The sequence below is a fragment of the Patella vulgata genome, chromosome 5 (genome assembly GCF_932274485.2).
Source record: "Patella vulgata chromosome 5, xgPatVulg1.2, whole genome shotgun sequence".
Taxonomy (NCBI): Eukaryota; Metazoa; Mollusca; class Gastropoda; family Patellidae; genus Patella; species Patella vulgata.
The window spans coordinates 24033597-24054824 of record NC_065883.2 but is presented as its reverse complement, the minus strand read 5'-3'; the positions used below and the strand labels follow the sequence as shown (position 1 = coordinate 24054824).

Here is a 21228-nt window from a genome sequence, read left to right as displayed (position 1 = left end):
TCTGCCGATTACAAAGAGTTAATTATTACTCGTTGATTAAGAAACCCATCAAAGAGTCAATCATTACAATGAATACCTTTTTGTCTTATTTCATAAATAAACAAGTTAATTGTGGTAATCATGCCAAGTACTTGAACACCTTGCAGAATGACACCAGGAAACGTAAACGAGATTTAACTGAAGATAGTGATGGCGGCGTTGACCTTGAACTTCAAGCATGCACGTCGTCAATGGAAGTTCCAAAAGCCGGAGATCCTCCCACGTGCAATATAGGTCAACCAAATTATCGGCAATAAAAGACCGTATTAATCTGACGATCATACATTTGTACCTGCGCAGCAAAGAAAGACGATGACAGAACAAAGAGTTTAATTCCCAAATCTATAGAAATTGTTCCAAACCGGGCGTTAATCCGAAATGCGTATTCCATAGCAAAAAGAAACATTGCCATCGAAAATTATGAACAATAATTGAACGATTTGAAAGAACAGCAGGATCATGAAATGACAAAAAAAACTATATCGTGATTTTAATTGTTGTGGTGAATTTATTTCTTTAATATCCAATGAAATTGAGGAAGAGATCCTCTCAGAGTCAGATATCTGAACTAGTCCTGCTGCATTAAATCCCGACAATTGTATACCGGTAATGCTAAAAATAAACTAATCGGAATCACAACAATTGGCCACGTGACCTTTCGCCCGTACAGCATATTTCCGAGTTCCGACTATACACGGAAACCGATTTGTGCTACTTTGTTATTTATATACTTATAGTTTCTAGACCAAGAACCCGTTGTCATAACCCCAGATAAGGCAAGAAAACGTGAAAATAGTGTATCATCGCCAACTAGAAGACTTTTGAAAGCGACAGTTAATGCGGTTGTGTATAGAGTTGTAAGTCTAACTGTGGATTACAAATCACATTATGGCATGCACTCCAAATTTGCAAATTGGCAAACCACTATTTTTATTTATATGCCTTTCCCAATCGACTTAGTATGGTCATGAATATCAAGTATGGTACGGTATCAGACTAAGAAAGAAACCAAAAATGACCACAATAGTGTCCCTGTCAAATGAATGCGATCAGGCGGAAGAACATTAAACCCTCTTCAGGCCTACAGTAATACTTGTTCAGTAATGCCAACAGTTTGGTCATTTTGTGCTGCCATAAATACTATTCCATGTAAATAACTGATAAATGATATAAGTAGACCTATTGTTCATTCTGATTATTATGAAGTTATGTCATACTATTGCTACATGTACTGTTCTTCCCACAAATATTCCATATATTGCAATTCTGCTACATTGTCCATTAAAAGTCAGGGTGTTGAGGGGCCAAATGGTTAACGCATGTGCATTGCATTATAAGGCAAATGGAGTCATTGAGTCAAGTGGCGTGGTTTCGATTCCTGACAAGGAATAGGGTCGCTCTCCAACCTCATGGGTTTTCTCTAGGATCTCTGGTTTCCTCCCACTGATAAAGACCCCTACGCGCAAGCGAATTAATGAAATGACCTAGTTTGTGTCGAGTGTTAAACCCCATTTCTCTCTCTCTCCATTAAAAGTCAGATTAGAAGTATTTGAACTACATGTAGGTTACCTATTGCCCCAGTGAAAACCCCATACATTTTTATAACCATTTATTTATTTATTTTATAACTTTGCCAGAGTTTCCTGTGAAATTCATTGACAGGCGACCAATTTTAATAAAGTCTCAGTTACATGGAGACCTACATCATTCTAATACTGTGCCTAAATTTAATAATAGGCTACTGGTAGTTATTTAATGGATTATAGCATGACTAAGTTAAGTACAGTTAGTTGATGCAGTAAGTTCTAGACTTAATGGTATTTATTTATCAGATGTTAAAGATGGGTTCCCGCGTACAAACTGGATGAGTTAATGGTATATATTAACTAAAAACATATTCAAACTAATTAATTTGTCATAACTTTGCTTCAAATCCTTCTCAAACATTGTAATTGCGAAGGAATGTCCTGCTATAAAAATTTGATCAAGCCAGGTCATGTTACGTCACGTGACTTACCTCTCTTGGAAGTCAGAGGAGAATTCATAAGACGATGTTGTCTTTAATTGCTTACTATTTATTACAAATATCGAATCCTAATTAAATTCTCGGATTATCCACTACCCTCGTCTTTTTCCGTCATTTTTCTCAAAAAGTGTTATACGTCTAACTCTTCATAAAGTTTTATCAACTTGTACATCAAGCGCTCAATGTTCGCGTGTGACCTTTGACATCACGCATGCAGAAATTCCTAATCGTCGGGCTGTTGATTAGGGGAACCCTTACATTTTTGTCCTGTGTACGCTCCATGAGCGTTTTTCGGGGAATCCAGTATTTTTCTAGTAAGATTGGATACTTTTCTGGGAACCCATCTTTAATGGTATTTATTTATCAAATGTTAAGCTTATTGTTATACAGAATTCTGAAAACAATCTTGTAGACAATTCCTTCGTAATAAACAAATCTTATAATACACTCATGACTCCTTGAGACATTTTATGGAATTGTATCTTATCAAGGGCTATGCTTATTTAAAAAAAAACAAACAAAAAACAACAATAAATAGGAATAAAGAATAACAATTTTTTTTTTAAGTTTATCAAAAGGAGTCTTCTCTTATTCCTTTTATGAAATGCTAATATGTAACGTAACATTACGTTTGTTTAAAATCTCAAGAATACTACATAAGAGTTTTTTAGGGAGCCGTGGTGAAACTCTAACATTGGCACTTTAACCTGGAGGTGATGTGTTCGATCCCAGTGTTGGTTGAGAAATTTCATAGGATTTTCCGCCGTGGTTTCCCTTGTCAGTGGTGCAGAATGGAGGGCCTGGCAAGGGACCACATATTGTCATATGTTTGGGACAAAAAACTGAGGTCCTGTGTACACATAGGCGTGCATGTAAATGAACCCTTGACAGTTGGAATTTGAAATAAGAGTGGGCTGTGGTGTTGCTTTCTGGTCAAAATTTCCCTCATACAGTCATAGCACACTGCATTGTATATGGCCGTCTTCATTAGCCAAGTTGGGACAGAACAGTAGGATGTTAAATTTCATTTCATAAAGATTTGAGTCTTCAGTCCAATCAGATTCTTAGATATTTGTAAATTTCATATGTTTGGTCCGTAAAAGTGGTCACCGCCACTGGAGAGATAAGTTTGAGGTAAATCTAAATTATATATTGCCATGGCTCTTAATTCATTTTGATGAAATATTTGAATGGAACATTAGTCACGTAATCTGAAACTAAATCCTGTATTGGATGAGGATACTGATTTTACAGGGAAAACAGGGTATGCTCTAAATGGTATTAAAGGGATGCTGTGTGGAGGATGTAGATTAATTAATAATAGTAATACTTAATTACTTCCTGTCATGTAAAATCTACTCTAGAATGTGTCATATCCATGTGCATGTACTATCAGCACTTACAATGATCCTACTAGATTAGAGGTAGCACTGTTCAATCATTACTGCACAAAATATCTTAATTACCAGAAAGCCATTAACTCTGCCTTAATCTTAAAGGACAATATTGGTGCCAGTCATTATCAAATATGTGATAAAACTGGTTAAACACGTTCCAAATATTATTTTATCACAGAGATCATTGCTTCTATAGATGTGTAATCAATCTTTCAACAATCGGAAGTGACGAACGCAACTTGTTGATTTTTATGCCATGTCGAAAGCGTGCCTTTTAGATTCCAATTTTAAGATACTGACTGTTGACAGTAAATATATACATTTAAAACTATGTACACTTGTTCGTTTCTACACAGCCATTTGAAAGTGGTTACGGTTGTGGCGGAAACGATGTCTGGAGGAAATGAGTTCCAGTCCCTGATTGTTCTTGGAAAGAAGGAGAACTTTCTGTAATCGCTGTTGGTGTTAGGTACTTGGAACAAGAGTTGGTGCATGTTCCTAGTGAGGTGGCTAGGTGGAATTAGCCTGTTCTGCGCTCTGTCAAATATATTTTAGCTTCAATTTAATTTCCTCATCAGATCATTTCCATTCCGTGGTTTATTTTTTTTTATCCATGATCAGAAAATTGAAATGGCAGCCAAGATCTTTTGTTTTCTCTACTACAATGTGTGTTTTCTAGGTCCTACAATTATTTAATCAACCCGTTGTAGTGTTGGAAGTGCCACCGCAAGTGTTAATGGAAATAATTTCAAATATATTAACAACTCATTCCACTTGCCAATATTTGCATTCCAACTCTTTACAGCTTTAGTCAGATATCAAGGAACACCATTTACAGAGTTGTTTTCCGGGACATGCTTTAATTAGGAAGTCCAGGATCGGACACAATATTCATTGTTAAATTAAATAAAATTAAAAGAGGCATTATAAAAAAAACCCCACTAACAGTAGTAGATAAAGATTTTGTCCATGACAACCAAACTATTTTTGAGATAAAATGATCAAGGCCGGATACTTCCCAATTTTAATACATAGCATCACGATTGCCCAAAATACAGAATGATTTGAAGTAGAGTTACATGTCAATCTGGTTAAAACACAGATCCTATTTCGTTTCGTTTTTATAGTTCAAAATTTTGTTTTACTGGTCTATACTACACTTGGATCTGTAAGAGTTGTTATTTAACTCGTGTTCTGAATGGTGTCCGGGATAAGCCAATGAAACGGTCTGTCATGGCAAGCTTTAGGCGTGTTTTGCACGGAACTGTGGGTAATCCACTAGTAACATCAATGCTGATTGGTTAATCAAATGTCTGACATCATAGGGTCATAAGTCAGTCTTTTGACCACTGACGTGACCTACCGCTATAACTTGTCAGATCTTCATGTAGTGTAGGCCATCGAAAATATAAAAAAACGAAACGAAATATAGATGTGTATTTAAATCAGATTGAGTTACATGTAAGTAGTAGTAATTTTGAAAGTGAATCAAATAAGTAAACATATAAACAATATACATATTCAAGTGTTTATTGGTTTTAATATACCCACATTCAGTTTGGGCACATTTAAATGCCGTCTGTCAGTTCGTCCATCCTTCAAAAAACAGAGGCTACAGTTTTTAAGGATTTGTTTCAAATTTGCTGTGATGCTTTGGCGTCATGCATAATAGGACAGGAGGAACAACCCTATTGATATTTTGACTAACGCAACCTTTCATTCCAGAGTTATGTACCCCCCCCCCCCCTTTTCCTAAAACCTTGATAACACACTATGTTACAAGGTAAACTTACAGTTTTAAAGAATGTTGTGTGAATGTTTTTGATGAATTTTAGTCAAATATGCAGTGAAGCGGAGTGGACAAACCCTATCAATGTTCAGCATTCTGTAACCTTCCATTCAGAGCCCCTCCTCCTTCCTTTTTCAGAAAACTTTGTGAGATTGAGACGCTACAGTATTTAACAGATTTTATTTTCAAATTTGGTGTGAAGCATTGGAGTCAAGGCTGATGAGAAGATGCACTCTACTGATATTGAGCGTTTCGCAATATTCTATTACAGAGTGGAGTCCCCCATCCCTTTCCATAAACCTTTCAAATTTAGTCAGCATCCAAGTTTCCCTTTCGGATAAGCTGCTGTCTTACGTCTTTAGTTTTATCGAGACAAAGCTGAGTGTGGTCCGAGCGTTTTCCACAATTTGTGTGCTTATCTTTTTTGGTTTAGTTTAATTGTTTTCATATGGTGTCACAGTGTTTGGTTACCTAGTGTAAAAATTTAATATGCTCTCATAAAGTATATTTTGATAGTGTGAATGTTATGAGGATATTAATAATAACATATAGGCTTTATATCAGTTTTTATTAATGTTGCTAGGATTTATTCATCATCAAAATGTTAATGACGTCAATTTACTTTACATTTGATTACCTGTATCTATAGAGTATAATTTATCCAAGCCAAATATAATGGTTGTTTACGTATGAACTATGTACCTGTGGATCAAAAAAATTACTGGATTTCAATTGGTAGAATATTAAATTTGTTACATGTACTTAGCAAAATATCAATTTTTTTTTCTTACTGAAAAATATTGCTGTGTCTGTTTAAAAGTTAAGAAGGTAAGATATAGGTTTTGTTTAAATTAAATTGTGGCTAGCACAAAGTTGATGTTTTTGTTTCAAGAATAAATTTGAGGACATCCCACTCTGTGTCATAGTCATTATTCGTATACTTAATCCATTCACCCCAAACGGTCATCACAGTTAAATGAATAGAAACGAGGGTAAGAAATTTTTTTCTTCCTTTAAAGGTAGTTTTCATAATAAAATTGATACTGTATAGCACCAGGCTTCTGCTCTGTTAGTTGGTTATTTCTTTTTTTTTATATATAAAAGGTGCTATTGAAATGTCATCTTATAAAATTTAATCTCGCATTAGCACTTTTATCTGGTAGTGGTCACATTGAATGCTGGTAGCAGTCTCATCAAGTTATTCAATGATATACATGTAACACTACATGGCTCATATTACAAGTTTGTGAGGAATGGGTCAACGTTCTCAGAAGGAATACTGTTGTCACTACGAAAATCTATTCATGTTATTCTCAGAACAGTTCTGAGAACATCTCATTAAGGCTCATTTCAGTGGTCCAGGTTTGGTTCATTCTCACAATAGAGCGCTTACACTCTGTTCTCAGAACCATTCCTGACATGCTTAATTATGGTCATGTAAACAGGGTTAATGTTAGTGACAACAGGTAGCATATTTCCAGGCTTGATAACAGAGTACCTGTTAGGAGCTAACCCCCTAACCGCTGGTTATACTGGAAACCATACAATATGTATAGTGAGATTCTAGGTATACAGTAGCTAATAATGAATGGTGGTCTAATAGATAGTCTAGCCTATTTATTGTAAGATTTTTATATGAGGTGTTTGTTGTCATGATGAATGGGAAATGGCTAGTTATCAGTGGGAGTATATATTATTTTGTAATGATTGTTGTTTGAGAGGACAGACATTATCAGTATTCAGCATTGCACAACTTTCTGTTTAACGAGTTAAGGGACCACGGTGGCTTGCTAAACTAGAGGTCCTGTGTTCGATCCCTGCGTTGACCGAGAAAGTTCATCGAGATTTTCTGACGTGGTCCCACCTTATCACTGGTGCAAGACAGACGACTTTGAGTTACTTGCCCTTGACCAAAAATCTTTATAAACAGGCTATAGGGATTTTTTTAAACATATCATTTTCAAATTTGGTAGGAAGCATTGTGGTCATGAGAGGACAGACCCTATCGATAATCAGCATTCTGGAACTTTCCATTCCAGAGTTACCCCCTATGCCAAATGGCTTGTGAATGGAATAAAGGCTACAGTTTTCAACAGATGTTTTCCTAAGCTTATGAATACGATAGAGATTAGAAAGGATCCTTGTCAAATGTGGTGAACAACCAAGTTTCCCTGCTGTCTAAGCAGATAAGCTGTCGTCTAAGACAATTCTTTTATTAAAGCAAAGCTGCTGTGTGATTATCTTTGTAATTAGGTTTAAAAAAGTTCTCACCAAATGACCGATTTTTGTTATTTGTGCTGCTCACCTAACATTCAAAAGTAGACTTGGCCTGTAAACTGGACAGATTTGTTAGTAGGATTATGATTACAAACCAGTTCAGTGCAGCTAAAAGGCTATGATTAAGGATTATTTGGATAATCAACAAGTTATTATTCACCCTTGTAAACCTGCTGTAACTAGATTGATTTAGGATACCATATAGTTTTACACGTTTTTTTTTTAATACACCAACATTTTCATGTGGACCTTTATTGTTGTCGCCCCTGTCCGTCCATCCACATTTTATTGTGGGCACTCTACAGGACACAATTTTTTATCCGATTTTGATGAAACTGGAAATACATGTTTACAACCCAAAAATCTTGGTTCCTTTCAATATTTGCGCAGATCGGATTGGAACTTCCTGAATTATGGCCCTTGATTGTACGAAAAATCGCGTTTTTAGCTTGTGGTCCGTCTAGAGGTCACATTTATTTTATCCGATTTAAAAAAATGTTAGAATATATCACCGTTACACCGTATTGTTGGTCAATTAAAATTGTTTACTCATTTCTCATTGTTGTTAGGTCCAAATTTTAGCGCCAATCGGCATGCATTTCTATACACACACAGGGAAATGTGGTTGTATAATGTTGTTCCCTTTGTCTGTCGTGCACAATCTCTTGTGAACACACTATACTATAGACTATATTTGTCATCTAATTTCTTTAAAATTGATATATGTTGTTATTAGTGATACAAAGAAGCTTTGAATGTCACCAATTTCTGCAATTTAAAATTATGGCTCTTGTTTCCCTTTGTAAAAGCTTGTGAATAACAAAAGTTGCCATTATTGAAAATAGTGAAACAAAGAATCCTATTGGATTTTTAACAAATTCTGTTAATCACTACTCACTGAACACTCTTTAACATCGACAGTTACATGTACCATCTAATCTGTATGCATTACGAAGGGTGTCCCAAAATTTTCAGACCTCACTAAGAAATATGTGATGTATTTGAAAATTATTATACTTTTTTTTAAGTGTAATTTACATTGACATCAGTGCACTTGTTCCACCATTTTTCCAACATATTTCAACCATCAGCGAACCACTGTTTGTCACGTGATCGTTATTGTGATCCCAAAACCCCTCCACAGCAGTGTTGACCTCATCATCTGTCTCTAAGGACAAGTTTGTATTGTCGGAAGAGGAAGAAGTAAGAGGAGGCTATATCTGGAGAATAGGCTTGGGGAATCTATCATGATTTCCCCAGAAAACAGATCATGACCATGCCTCTGGAAGACATTCTTTTGAACTTCTTGGGCATTGGTGCCCGCACATGCTCACATGGGTCAAAGTGATGAACTCCGGTTTCATCCTGAGTAAAAATGTGACCTAAGAAAGCATGTGGATCTCTCCGATAGTCCTCGAGAAGCTGTTGACTTACCATGACTCTCTAATGTTTTTGTTCTTCAGTCAACATTCTGGACACCCAATAGGCAGACACCTTGTTCTTGTGCAAATATTCATAGACTATGCGTTCCACTGATGATTTGCTAATGTTGTGTGCAGTAGCTAACTGTCTAACATTTACGCGCCTCTCCTGAATTATTGTGTCGAGAAACGCAGCAACTTTATCTTTGGATGTTCACTTCACAAGTGCTGATCCTGCCCTTTGTAAATTCAGCACACCAGTGTTTGACTGTACTATACAAAGGAGCATTGTCACATAACATTTGTGTCATGTCATCATGAATTAGCTTTGGCGTAGAACTTTTTCAAATGAAGATACTTAATCACGGCTCTGCCTTCAGTTTTTTCCATTTTGAGAGCAAATGAAAGGGTCATGACTCATGACAGTTATAATTAATTGGAAATTATAGGAGAAGGAATTCAGGTTTTTTTTTGCATGTCAAGCATATGCCAAGTTACTTTTCTAGCAACAAGAGCAGATTGGTTGCGTTTGAGTGATCGGTTCATGGTGAGACTGGAAAATTTTATTTTTTATTTTGTCTTGTTTCTTTACCTGGATGTATATACAAATATTAATAAGAAACAAGTAATTAAATGTAATTTTATTTGGCCTTACACCTCCTTCATAAATTTTCACTTTTTTGGAGATAATTGCATAAAATTATGAAATATGATTTAACAACTGAAAACTGCATTGTTTCTTTTCATCATGTTTTGTCAACCCAGACCCCAAAAATATGATGTTATTGTTTTTGTACACATTGCCGCAGACCCTAAAAATATTACTTGTACACCTGTACATGTATTTATATGCATATATGTCATGATACTCTGTGTCATGTGTACATGTAGGCTACGCAATCAACTTTCCAAAGCCAAGTTTTCATGTCTGTATTTGCCATAGTGTGTGGGACTTAATTTATTTGTTTGCTGCTGTCTGCAGTTTGCTTCCTATATAAGGAACCTGTAGATAATAGTACAACACACCATGTTGATGAACTATATCAACATGTTGTTGTGCTGTGAATGACTCTTCATATACATGTATAGCCTGACCTCTAGGTCACAGTATAAACACACTATATATATATATTGATAGGTTGTTTTTCTGTTGGAGATCATACTGACCACATGTGACGAGCTAGACTATGATGAAGGAATAAACTACTTGTTATTCTATATTCAGGAACACATTCCACACAAACATCGCTCGCATGTAGCTTGATGTAACTGGATTGCTATTGTTTTATACAGGTTATGCAACTTGTTATTGTTTGTTAGAGCTGTGCATCTAATGATTTGAATTGATCTGGATTTGAAAGTGCATTTCTCATCAGTTTGTCTTTATTTTAACATACTGCTGGGTTCTATTTTTACCAAATATTTTGTTGTTAAACGAATGAGGAGACATTAGCAAGACTGGAAGCATATCAACATCATGATCTAATGCATTTAGCATTGTTTTGTGAAAACAAGTGGTTCCTGCAAACTCTGTAAATTAAAATAACATGTACATATATTTAAATGGATTTTTGTGTCTTCGTGTTCTGGTATTTACAAATACATTTATGGATAGGTCTAGCTGCATTAAAGAGAAATAATAATACAGTGTTTCAATTCCAGCCCAATTATTTGCTTTTGTTCCTTTATTCCAACAGTTTTCATTTCTAAAGATTAAAGGATTAATTTGGATAGCTAACAAGAAAAAAAGATGTCAACTATTTGATATTAAGTCTAGAAAAACTATGATGTTATGCTCCTAGTGCAGACTGCTGAATATCAATCAATCTGTTTACTGTTTTTAAGACCGGCTAATTTTCTGTTTGACACGATAACTGAGTCTATAGTCAGACTCACCCTGTGGATCGATCAATGTGTTTACTGTTTATTTGACTGGCTAATTATAAGTCTTTACGGAAGGATAATAGAGTCTGTAGTCAGTAACAACCAGTGTTTTATTAATCATGGTAAGTGTGTAAATTTCTCTGCAGACAGCTAGTGCTGGGTCATTGACCTCTGTAATGTTGTTTACATTTTCTGCTGAGTTAATAAATGCATTTGCCAGCAGCCCTGACATAGGTACAGGTAGCTTGTACATACCTTATGTAACTTTGGTTATGAAATTCTCTATTATGTAGCTTACATAGTTCATTTGGTGTTATTTATCATTACATTTCTGGTCAAACTAGTCGTAATTTGTATTAGAATATAATTCAGAACTGATCGTCATTTGAAGGATTAGTAATCACTCCCAGAGTAAAATATTGTGGAGAGATACTAATGTCCTCTCGACACAAACTAGGTCATTTTGGGACTAACATAAGTTTCAATTTGAAATCTTTTGATGGGCCTTTTTATACACCCACATTGAAATTTGGTCATATATTGTCATCGCCCCTGTCCGTCTGGAATCCACAATTGCTTGTGGACGCTCTAGAGGCTGAAGTTAATATCTGATTGACTTTAAATTTATATACAGTGTTTAAGGCCATGAGACGAAGAAGCCTATTGATTTTCAGTGATTTCCGATAATTACTGCCAGAGTTCAGTTATGCCCCTTGATCACTTCAAAAAATCTTGTGGACGCTCTAGAGGCTAAAGTTAATATCCGATTGACTTTAAATTTATACACAGTGTTTACGGGTTTCGAATCCCCGGTTGTAGGTGACAAGGAGTAGGTTCGCTTGTCCAACCTCGTGGGTTTTCTCCGGGCGCAAGCGAATTATGTAAATAAAATTAAACCATATATTAGTCCCGAAATGACATAGTTTGTGTCAAGTGGACGTTAAACCCCATTTCTCTCTGTCTCTCCCAGTGATTTTCAATGATTTCCGATAATTACTACTAGAGTTATGGCCCTTGATCACTTTGAAAAATCTTCTCGACAATGGCCCTTGATTACTTTGAAATATCTCGTGGATGCTCTAGAGGATAAAGTCAATCAATATCCGATTGACTTCAGATTTATACACAGTGTTTAAGGTCATGAGACGAAGAAGCCCAGTGATTTTCAATGATTTCTGATAATTACTAGAGTTATGGCCCTTGATCACTTTGAAAAATCTTGTGGATGCTCTAGAGACCAAAGTTTTCATCCGATTGACTTTAGATTGATAAACAGAGTTTAAGGTATATTGATTTTCTATGAACTTTGATAACTTGAACAGCTAAATCCATGATATTTTATGTTTCGTATACTAAATGTTACCATGGGGCAAAACTAAAAGCCAAACAATTTCTAATGATTTTCGGATAATTACTTAATCAGTTGTTACTCTTAATCAGATTTTATTGTATTATAAATGTTTCATTACCGACAATAGAAAAAATATGCGACAACTCTTGTTGACTGCTCGGATGATTTAGCTGCTGCCTGGCAACCTATCTTTTAAAAATCCAATTGAATCCAAATTGGAAGATTGTCTATCATCGATATATTTTGGTTTTGTTTTCTTAAAGATACATTATGGGAGATTCGATAACGACTTGGCAGTTATCACTGTAATAGTTAAAAACTAGGAAATTTAAAGGCAATTTGCTGAAAATTTCATTCAGATTGATCTACTATGAACCGAGAACTAAGTAAGCGGTTGAAATTTCCGCCTAGCCTCGATCATCATTACTAAAGTCAGTACGATAAAGATCGCAGGCTAGCATAACCATCTAGTGTTGATTATGGTCTGGATAGGTTAATTAATGTCTAATTGATAATTTAGATAACATTTCAGGTTTAAAGGAAGACCTGCAATAGACAGATTTAGCTCTTGCATAATGTGTGTTTAATTGAATGTTGAATAATCGATTTGAGTAAATTAAGTTACTGTCGGAAAAATGGAAATGTTGATCATCCACAAAGTTGTTGAAGTCTTTTGTCACTGACATCAGGTAAAAAAAGAAATGGCTTTATAATGGCAAACAGGAGCCGTGGTTTCTCTCTGTGTAAGACGCTGACTCACTAACAATGAGAAATGAAGTTTTAGCTTGGCAAGGGATAGTGGTCTAGTCATACTGATTTCACAGAAAACCATAGTCCTGTGTACACATAAAAGATTCCTAGACAGTCGGAATTTGAAAAAAGAGTAGACCATGGGGATGCTGCCGAGCCAAAATTTCCCTCATAGCACACTGTATGGCGTAAGCCCGTCTTCATTAACCCAGTCAGTGCAGGAAAGTAGGATGTTAAACCCCATTTCCTAGAAATCGATGAAATAAAATGGTGAATGGCATTTGCACTCCATCCATGAAACCGAACTTCACTAAGGAAGCTAATCCACAGATTGATCACAATGCTATTTCTTAATAATAGTTATAAAAAAAAATGATAATGTAAATAGAATATACATGTACTGAAAATTTCAGTCAAATTGATCCACCCTGAACCAAGATATTAGCTGTTGAATTTTAGGCTAGCCTCAATCATCATTACTAAAGTCGCTACGAAAAAAAACAAAGTTTTGATTATCCATTTTTACGTTTAATTAGTTTTCAAAAAATGTATTCCAATCCACTAAATATTGCAGGCTAGCGATGGCATCAAGAGTTGATTATAGTCTGGATAAGTTAATGAATGTCTAATTAATAATTTAGATAACATTTCAGGCTTAAAGAAAGACCTGCAATAGGCAGATTTAACTCTTGCATAATGTATGGCTAATATTTATAATTATATTTAAAGTGTTTTACTTGTGGGCCCACTGATGAGTAAATTCGGCCCTGGACAGAAATAACTACCTAGCATTGCAAACCTGACAGACCATAAGGAAAAACTGTTTGTTTCACATTTAAAATCATCAAATTAAAAAAACATATTCAAACTAATTTACCCATCAAACATTTGCTTAAAATCACTCTCAAACCATTTTAATTGGACTTTTTTGTCATGTAACTTGATTGAGGGAGGGCCCATTTACAGATTGTATTTGTCGTTACTTGTTGTCCATTTACCATGTCTAAGTAAAGTCTTGGATTATCTTCTGTCAACCTCTTTTTTAGCCGTTTAATCACAGAGTCTGTTGTAAATTTAAACCCTCACTGCTCCCACAATGGCTAACCATTCGATCAAGAAATAACAAGTGCTCCTAAGAGTCAAGTTGGCAGACATCATTTTTGCCCAGTACTTGCCCCGTGGGTGTTTATCAGGGAATCCAGTATTTTTCTAGTATTATTGGGCGTCTCTACTTTCCATATACCAAAATTGCCATACTATTTCTGGAAATATCTACCCTATAAATACTTTTGTGGGAAAGTATCTTTAAAAGCTGAAATACTTCCTTTTACTCACATGGTAGTTTAGTACTTGTATAACCCCAGAATTAATTTCACTTCTGTCATCTAATAGTACAATACACTGAAAAAAATTGTTTGTTTGATATTATGAATCATCTCAGAGATTATTATTGACAAGTAATAGTTCTATTATATAATGCCATGATCATTAATTACAGATTAGGATGATATATATTGATATAAACAACTTTTAATTTACTAAATCAATAATTAGATGTTTGTATTCCACTTATAATATTCTAATCTAGTTGCTTGCAGGAGGTTATACACACCTATTATTATTGACATGCATTTTTAAATAAAAAAAACATGGAAGTCAGGTATTATTATTGGATTCAAACGTATAAACATGACGTAATTGACTTATGGATATTCCGTGTAGCAAAGCTGTATATATATATATATATATATATAGTTGTGCCATAATTGTATGCTGTAGCCCAGAGCTTCATACAGGCTTGATAGGGTCAACAACATCTCAAGGCTACAGTGTGAAGCCTGCTTACTGACAGAATGGTTATTATCCCAACTGTACGATTAGTAATATAGTAAATATAGTAAGCGTACTATTTATTTGTGCTTATTACTGAACAAGGATATATTTGATATTTCACATGGTAAGCTTCCTTATTCTAATTTCTATTCATGTCTTTGAAGGAAATATTTTTCTGAATTGAACAATTTACCGGTAATTGTAAATATATCTCATTGTCCAATTCTTACACTAAATATAGTAATACAGTAAGGATTCACAATGAAAGGCTTATATATACATGTAGTAAACAAGTGTTCATTTAATATTAGAGCTAGCAAACACCTATGGGATTTTCAGATTATCAGGATTTATTTTTCTCAAATAAAATGTGTAATTAAATAAAAGTATAATCAAAGAATGCAATATTTGCGTCATATTTTTCAATATTCATTCACAAGTTGGGAAAAAAAATCACGTATGGTAATGAGAAAAAATTCAAAAAACTCGGCGTTGAGAAAGAGTAGCAGTTCTTTTAACTTGTATCAAATGGTAAGATTGAATATTTTTATTTGATATCATTTTGAGATTATTATTACAGACAGGTATTATTTTTGAGCACTGTCATCATATTTCTATGGTAATCTACGTGCTATTATTATCCTATATCACCAATCATTAAACAAGCAACATATAAGCTTCAAGTCGCAGGTCCCAGTTATGCATTTATCGGTCAATATCTAATATTTCATTTATAAGTCCATGCTGAAATGTACTAATAATATCAATGATACATGTAGGTAATCTCCTGGCTTGGATTTAGTTTAATATCAGGTAATATCCCGGCTTGGATTCAATATCAGATTAAAAACAGGGCCCCATCAAAAGATTTGACTGGTTTGTTAAAATCATCTGCTGAGGATGCTGAAAGTTTTGAGTAGAACTGATATAAGAGATCAGTGTACAATGAGGGAAATTTTGCCTCGTTTTTTTTATCCCATCCAAATGACTAGACCACCTTCCTTGTCAGCCCCTCTGTCCCATACCACTGACGCATTGAAACCAACACCAGGATTTATTCTAAGACCTCCTGTCCAGCTAACCCTTTACTCACTGAGCTACTGTGAGTACCTATGCCATTTAGAGATTAAACTTGCAGAATATTGTAATTTCTAGGGATTCAAAATTCCCCAAGTGATGATTAGCAATAGCAGCTTTAGAATAATTGATTCAGAATACATTCTTTAATTCCATACAATGACTTGAAGTTAATCATTAAATATTTATTTTGAAAATGTTACATCAGTACAGATGAGTTAAAATAAAACTTGTTGATATGTTTTTATTATCAAGAATTTTGTTTCAGTACATTGACCAGTCAATATTATTTTCTGTGTGTTAATTACGTAACTGGATTTTCTCTCCCAATATTGATTTATTGTAACTGGTAGTCATGATTATCCAGTGTAGAGTATTATACTTATTTGTAAATAGAAAGCAAGACTTGATGTTCAAATGTGTCTACAGATTATTATCAAGAACATATTGAGTTGTTTACAATATCAGACATTTTAATAATACAATATACGTAGGTATACGTAGGTATGGATCACTTGAGGCATTCCTGGCAAACATTTTATTCTTTAAAGAAGCATATAAATTCTTCCATATTTTGCTAATTCCTAATGAATTTTTATAGTTGAATATATTAAAACAATTCAGAAGATCATAGTTGCCAAGGAAAATGGATTATTACATAAAGCTAAACTATTAGTAGCTGTTCACATTTTATTAATTAAGCATGCAGAACAGTTGTCCATATATATATTGAGACTGTCCTTTTATTTAGTTCATAGAGACTGTCCAATATTTAATTCATTTTGTTGTCAATATAGAGATTCTCCATTATTTAGTCCATTCAGTACTATAGAGACACAGGCATTTGAAGGGATTAAAATAAAACTTCTTACTACTGCTTGACTATATATTATATTATATACTATAATATATAGTCAAGCAGTAGTAAGAAGTTTTATTTTAATCCCTTCAAGTGCCTGTGTATAGAGACTGTCCTTTGTTTAGTTCATTCAGTTTTTGTTTTTAGACATTATAATTAAATAGATATATATTTATTGAAATCTTTCAAAATACTCCCTTAGTTAAATTTACCAAATTCCTTAGAACTTTCATTTTTCATTTGTAGTTTGTAGTGTGATAATTGATTTCCCAACCCAAAATTTTGTTTATTGTTATTGTAGATTGTCTTCTATAGCAGTACATTACAACTAAGAATTATTTCTAGAAATTAAAACATATAGATTTAACTTATCTCATTTAGCACAATGTTTTTTAACAGAAATGGTTTAAGCTTTCAATTATTTGGGTGCCTGCTTTCAATGAAAAATTTTGAAATATAGCAATGCTATTCAATTTATATTTGTCCAATATGTAAGATTTAGATAATTAGCTTTAATCAGAATTACTGTATTTGGAACAAAGTAACGAGTGTTTGAAGTTTTGACAAGATAGTCTCTATTGTCAAGTAACATTGCTACGATCATAAACAAAATCTCGATTTTAACATTAAATTATTAAATGGCCCAAGTTTTCTAATACATTCCTTGAATTTTAGTCATCAACCTTATCATGTATTCATTATGTCTGCCTTTCTATTTCCCCATGCCATAAAGACAGTTGTTGTGGCTATAAAATAATATATGAAAAATATGACATATTAAACTATATAATGTTACCAACATATTGAACTACATAATTTATTGTTGTGTTTTTTATTTTACTGTATAATTTTTACCATACAATTTAATTGAAATAAACCCGAGTTAATTAACATCTCTCCCAGTTATTGGAGATCAATTTATTGTTTTGTTGCATGATTTTGTGTTTATGTGGTGGTCTTTAGCTTGGGTTTAACATACTTCTTACTTCATTAAGGATGGGTTTGGCGGTCTATTGGTTAACGCTTGCATGTGAAACCACAAGATCTGTCATTGAGTCAAGTGGTGTGGTTCCAATCCCGCGGGTTTTCTCAGGGTCCTACGGTTTCCTCAAAAGAATTATTGAAATAAAATTGGACCATATGTTAGTCCTGAAATGACCTATTTTGTGTCAAGTGAACGTTAAACCCCCATCTAAGTGGACTGACCAATTTTATCCAAGTTAAGCTAAGATCCGAGTTAGCCGAAGACTGAAATTCAATCTTAGCTCGATAATAATTGATTCAAATGCACATTTCAAGCTTTTCTTTGTATATGTGTGAGTAGATAACTTCCATTTTGTCGCCATCTAAATTTTCCCGCAAAGTGTCTCGTACAGCAGACAGTAAGTTTTGAATTTTCTGGGAAAATTCTATTATTGCTCCGCGTCAAATAGGCTGCTTTGGGTCAAAATGATAGAAGAAAGTATTTTGGGACGCGGTGCATGGAATACCTAACCGCGTTTTAGACCATCGGAACACAACTGACCGTGAAATTCTGAACATACTGGCGATCCGACTTAGGCGAAAGAAAAAAGCCTGAATTTGATCAAATGGATCGAACATTTTGATCCGAGTTGAGCAAAGATCTGATTTATACAAATCTGACTTATGGGAGGTTTACTGTATATCGTCCCATCCAAATAATTAAACACTTCTCCTTGTAAGGCTCTCTGTCTTGCACCAGACAAGGGGGAAACCATCTGAAAAATCCTGATGAACTTTCTTGTTGATCAAGCATGACAAATACGACTGAAACAAGATCCTATTATTTGCTGTTTATTTGCCCTTTACGTACAGGTAACAGTTTAGTTGTATGTAGATTCAAATTTATGATAACATTAAAAATATCCTGTACTACTAATTAATTATATGTACTGTACGTATGTATATATTATATACACTACATATAAGATCTTATTGACATGTAGGTAAGGCAACAAAGGCTTAAAGACCCAGGGTATGTTTGTACGATAATGATAGATTAGTATCTATATATATAGTACACCTGTAAAAATTTAGTTTTGTGTTGATGAGTTGAGGTGAATGACCAGGGTCAGTGAAAGTAACAGGGTATAATGATATAACATGCCGAGGTCAATAATAATACACTTTTTATTTATATCTTGTACTTTCCGTATATGATGTAATAACCACCAGGGCACTTATAAAATATTGGGGGTGGGGGGGGGTAAAAAAAGGGGAGGTTTTTACGACAGATTTAACCAACATTATTAAATTCAATCTCAAAAACAATTTTCTATTTTTTTGAAGCATAAAAAAGCAAAATAAAACTTGATCAACAATTCAAAATTATGGTCATTCTGTATATTCTCTGCATAATTTTAGTCAAAAAAAGACACATTTAAAGGACAATATTGGTGCCAGTCATTATCACATATGTGATAGAGCTGGTTAAACACATTCCAAATATAATTTTAACACAGAGATGATTGCTACGGTAGCTGAGTAATACAGGTTTCCTGAATCGGAAGTGACGAACGCCAAAGGATAACACAAGTCATGCCTCTATATAACTGACTGATGTGACGAGTGATAACAGATACACCAATATTGTCATTTAAATGAGAATGGTTTTAATACAACCAGTTGCAGCAGGGTTGTTAACGTTGAATGCATCCTTATCTTTGTTTCAGAACACCTCATTTCTATCAAGAATTTATCATAATGTGTAATGTTTATTAAAGATGCATTATGTAAGAGCTAAATCTACCTATTGCAGGTGTTTATTTTTGCTTCAAATATTGTAAAAACTATTATTTAGACATTTATTAATGACAAGCCCGTTATCAACTCTCTACGCAATCAGATGGCAGAGATTCAAATCTATTAGAATACCCTTGAGATTTAAAAATTTAACGATAAAATGGATAATCAAGACTTAATTGTGTTTGTTCAGTACCGTTCCTAAATGTACAATAATAAACAATCACTCAGAATAAAGTAATTGGAATGAAATTTATAATATATTCATTTTTCATCATCTATTTTTAAACCATAGCAAGAACAGCCAGTTCTTTATCGAAATCTTACAGAATGCCCCTTTAAATAAATGCCTGCAAATTGCAATATTTCAGTATTTAAAACATGCACATTAATAAATAAGATTTGAAGAGGCCAATAAAATAATAATATTTGTTTTATGTTTGTGTATTATAGGAGTGGAATACGGCGATGAACACTGATGAGGGCTTAGCTGTTGTAAAAGAAGGATATCTCTCCAAGAGAGGTATGTATATTATTTAATTATGACATTAGTCTTAGGGTAATAATGAGATTACTAGGATCTTCCCATTATCCCTAGCTGTCTCAGGAAGAAAGCAAGTTATGTTGGACGACTAATTTAGCTATGTACAGTAAATCGTTAATATATAATATCAGGAAAAATTCTGTTTTTACAGTAAAATATTTTCATGTTTTAGCAATGTAAAAACAGAATTTTTCCATTTATGTGTTGAGTCTTATAATTAATACCATTGAGTGTCATTTGCATTTTTCAGACATCTAATTTTTATACCTTAATCCACAACTAAAATATACTTAAATTGATTGTTTTACATTTAGTTCAGAAAACAAAATCAAAATATCAATAGTAGATAATAGTTTGACTTGGATTCAGACAGGTTAAATGTAGGCCTGCCTATCAAAAGATTTTAGCAAAGATTATAGGTGACAAATTTTCGGTTCATCATATCTTTAAAAAATACAGAACGGCATTGAACCATTTTTGGACTGATATTCCTTTTTTTAGAGATTCTTTTTTCACAGTAATGTAATTTGCAAGGGATTAAAAAAATACCTCAAATGATGATCACAATCAGCTAGAGATGTTAAAACATAATGAAGACAGGGAATATTGCCAATTATTTTAATAGTTAAGCTTACAAGTTAACAGGCATATCAATCATCCAGCTCTTCCATACAGTAAATCACCCAAATTTATTAAAAATAAAATCCCCTATCAACATACTGATTTTATTTATTTTATCATTGAGGTCCATGCTGACCTGTGCTGTTTCAGGGATTCTTCCACCCACTCCTACTACATTTAGTGAGAAGTTAATTCGGCGCAGTCTTGGAAATATTTAGCAGTACATGCGTATACTACATGTATATAATTCATTACCTGAGAATCACTTTTGGAGGAAATTGAAATATGGGTTGTTTGGTAGATTAAACACCCAAGATCTACTTTCATATAACAATTATTATATTAGTTGTTGTTTTTTTTTAACTTTTTGTATTGTGCCATTTCTACCATTTCTGTGAGATGCAGACAGTTCTGTTTCTTATTAAAGGACATAGAACAGTCTGGTCTGGGCCCACGATAGGTAATTGTTTTTTATCTTCAACTATAAAACTTGGAAATGCCAAACTTGGTATATTTAGACCAATATTTGAATTCCGAAAAGTTCTGTGGTTCTTAAACTTTGAAGGCCATTTTCTTGGAAACGTCTTTTGATTTCAG

The 21228-nt window shown here is 33.9% G+C and overlaps 1 protein-coding gene across 3 annotated transcripts in view; it reads left to right on the top strand.

Annotated features, from left to right (window-relative positions):
• Nucleotides 1-21228, top strand: part of LOC126821849 (RAC-gamma serine/threonine-protein kinase) — a 38342-nt gene that overhangs the window by 1040 nt on the left and 16074 nt on the right. Inside the window, exons 1-2 of one of the 3 annotated variants that reach the window (XM_050550376.2) lie at nucleotides 9351-9496; nucleotides 19920-19989. In XM_050550376.2, the coding sequence (XP_050406333.1) occupies nucleotides 9425-9496; nucleotides 19920-19989 (142 nt within the window). In that variant the 5' untranslated portion in view covers nucleotides 9351-9424. Of the gene's footprint in view, nucleotides 1-9350; nucleotides 9497-10696; nucleotides 10956-19919; nucleotides 19990-21228 lie in introns of those variants that run through there. The other 2 variants (XM_050550377.2, XM_050550378.1) reach the window with 2 other exon arrangements.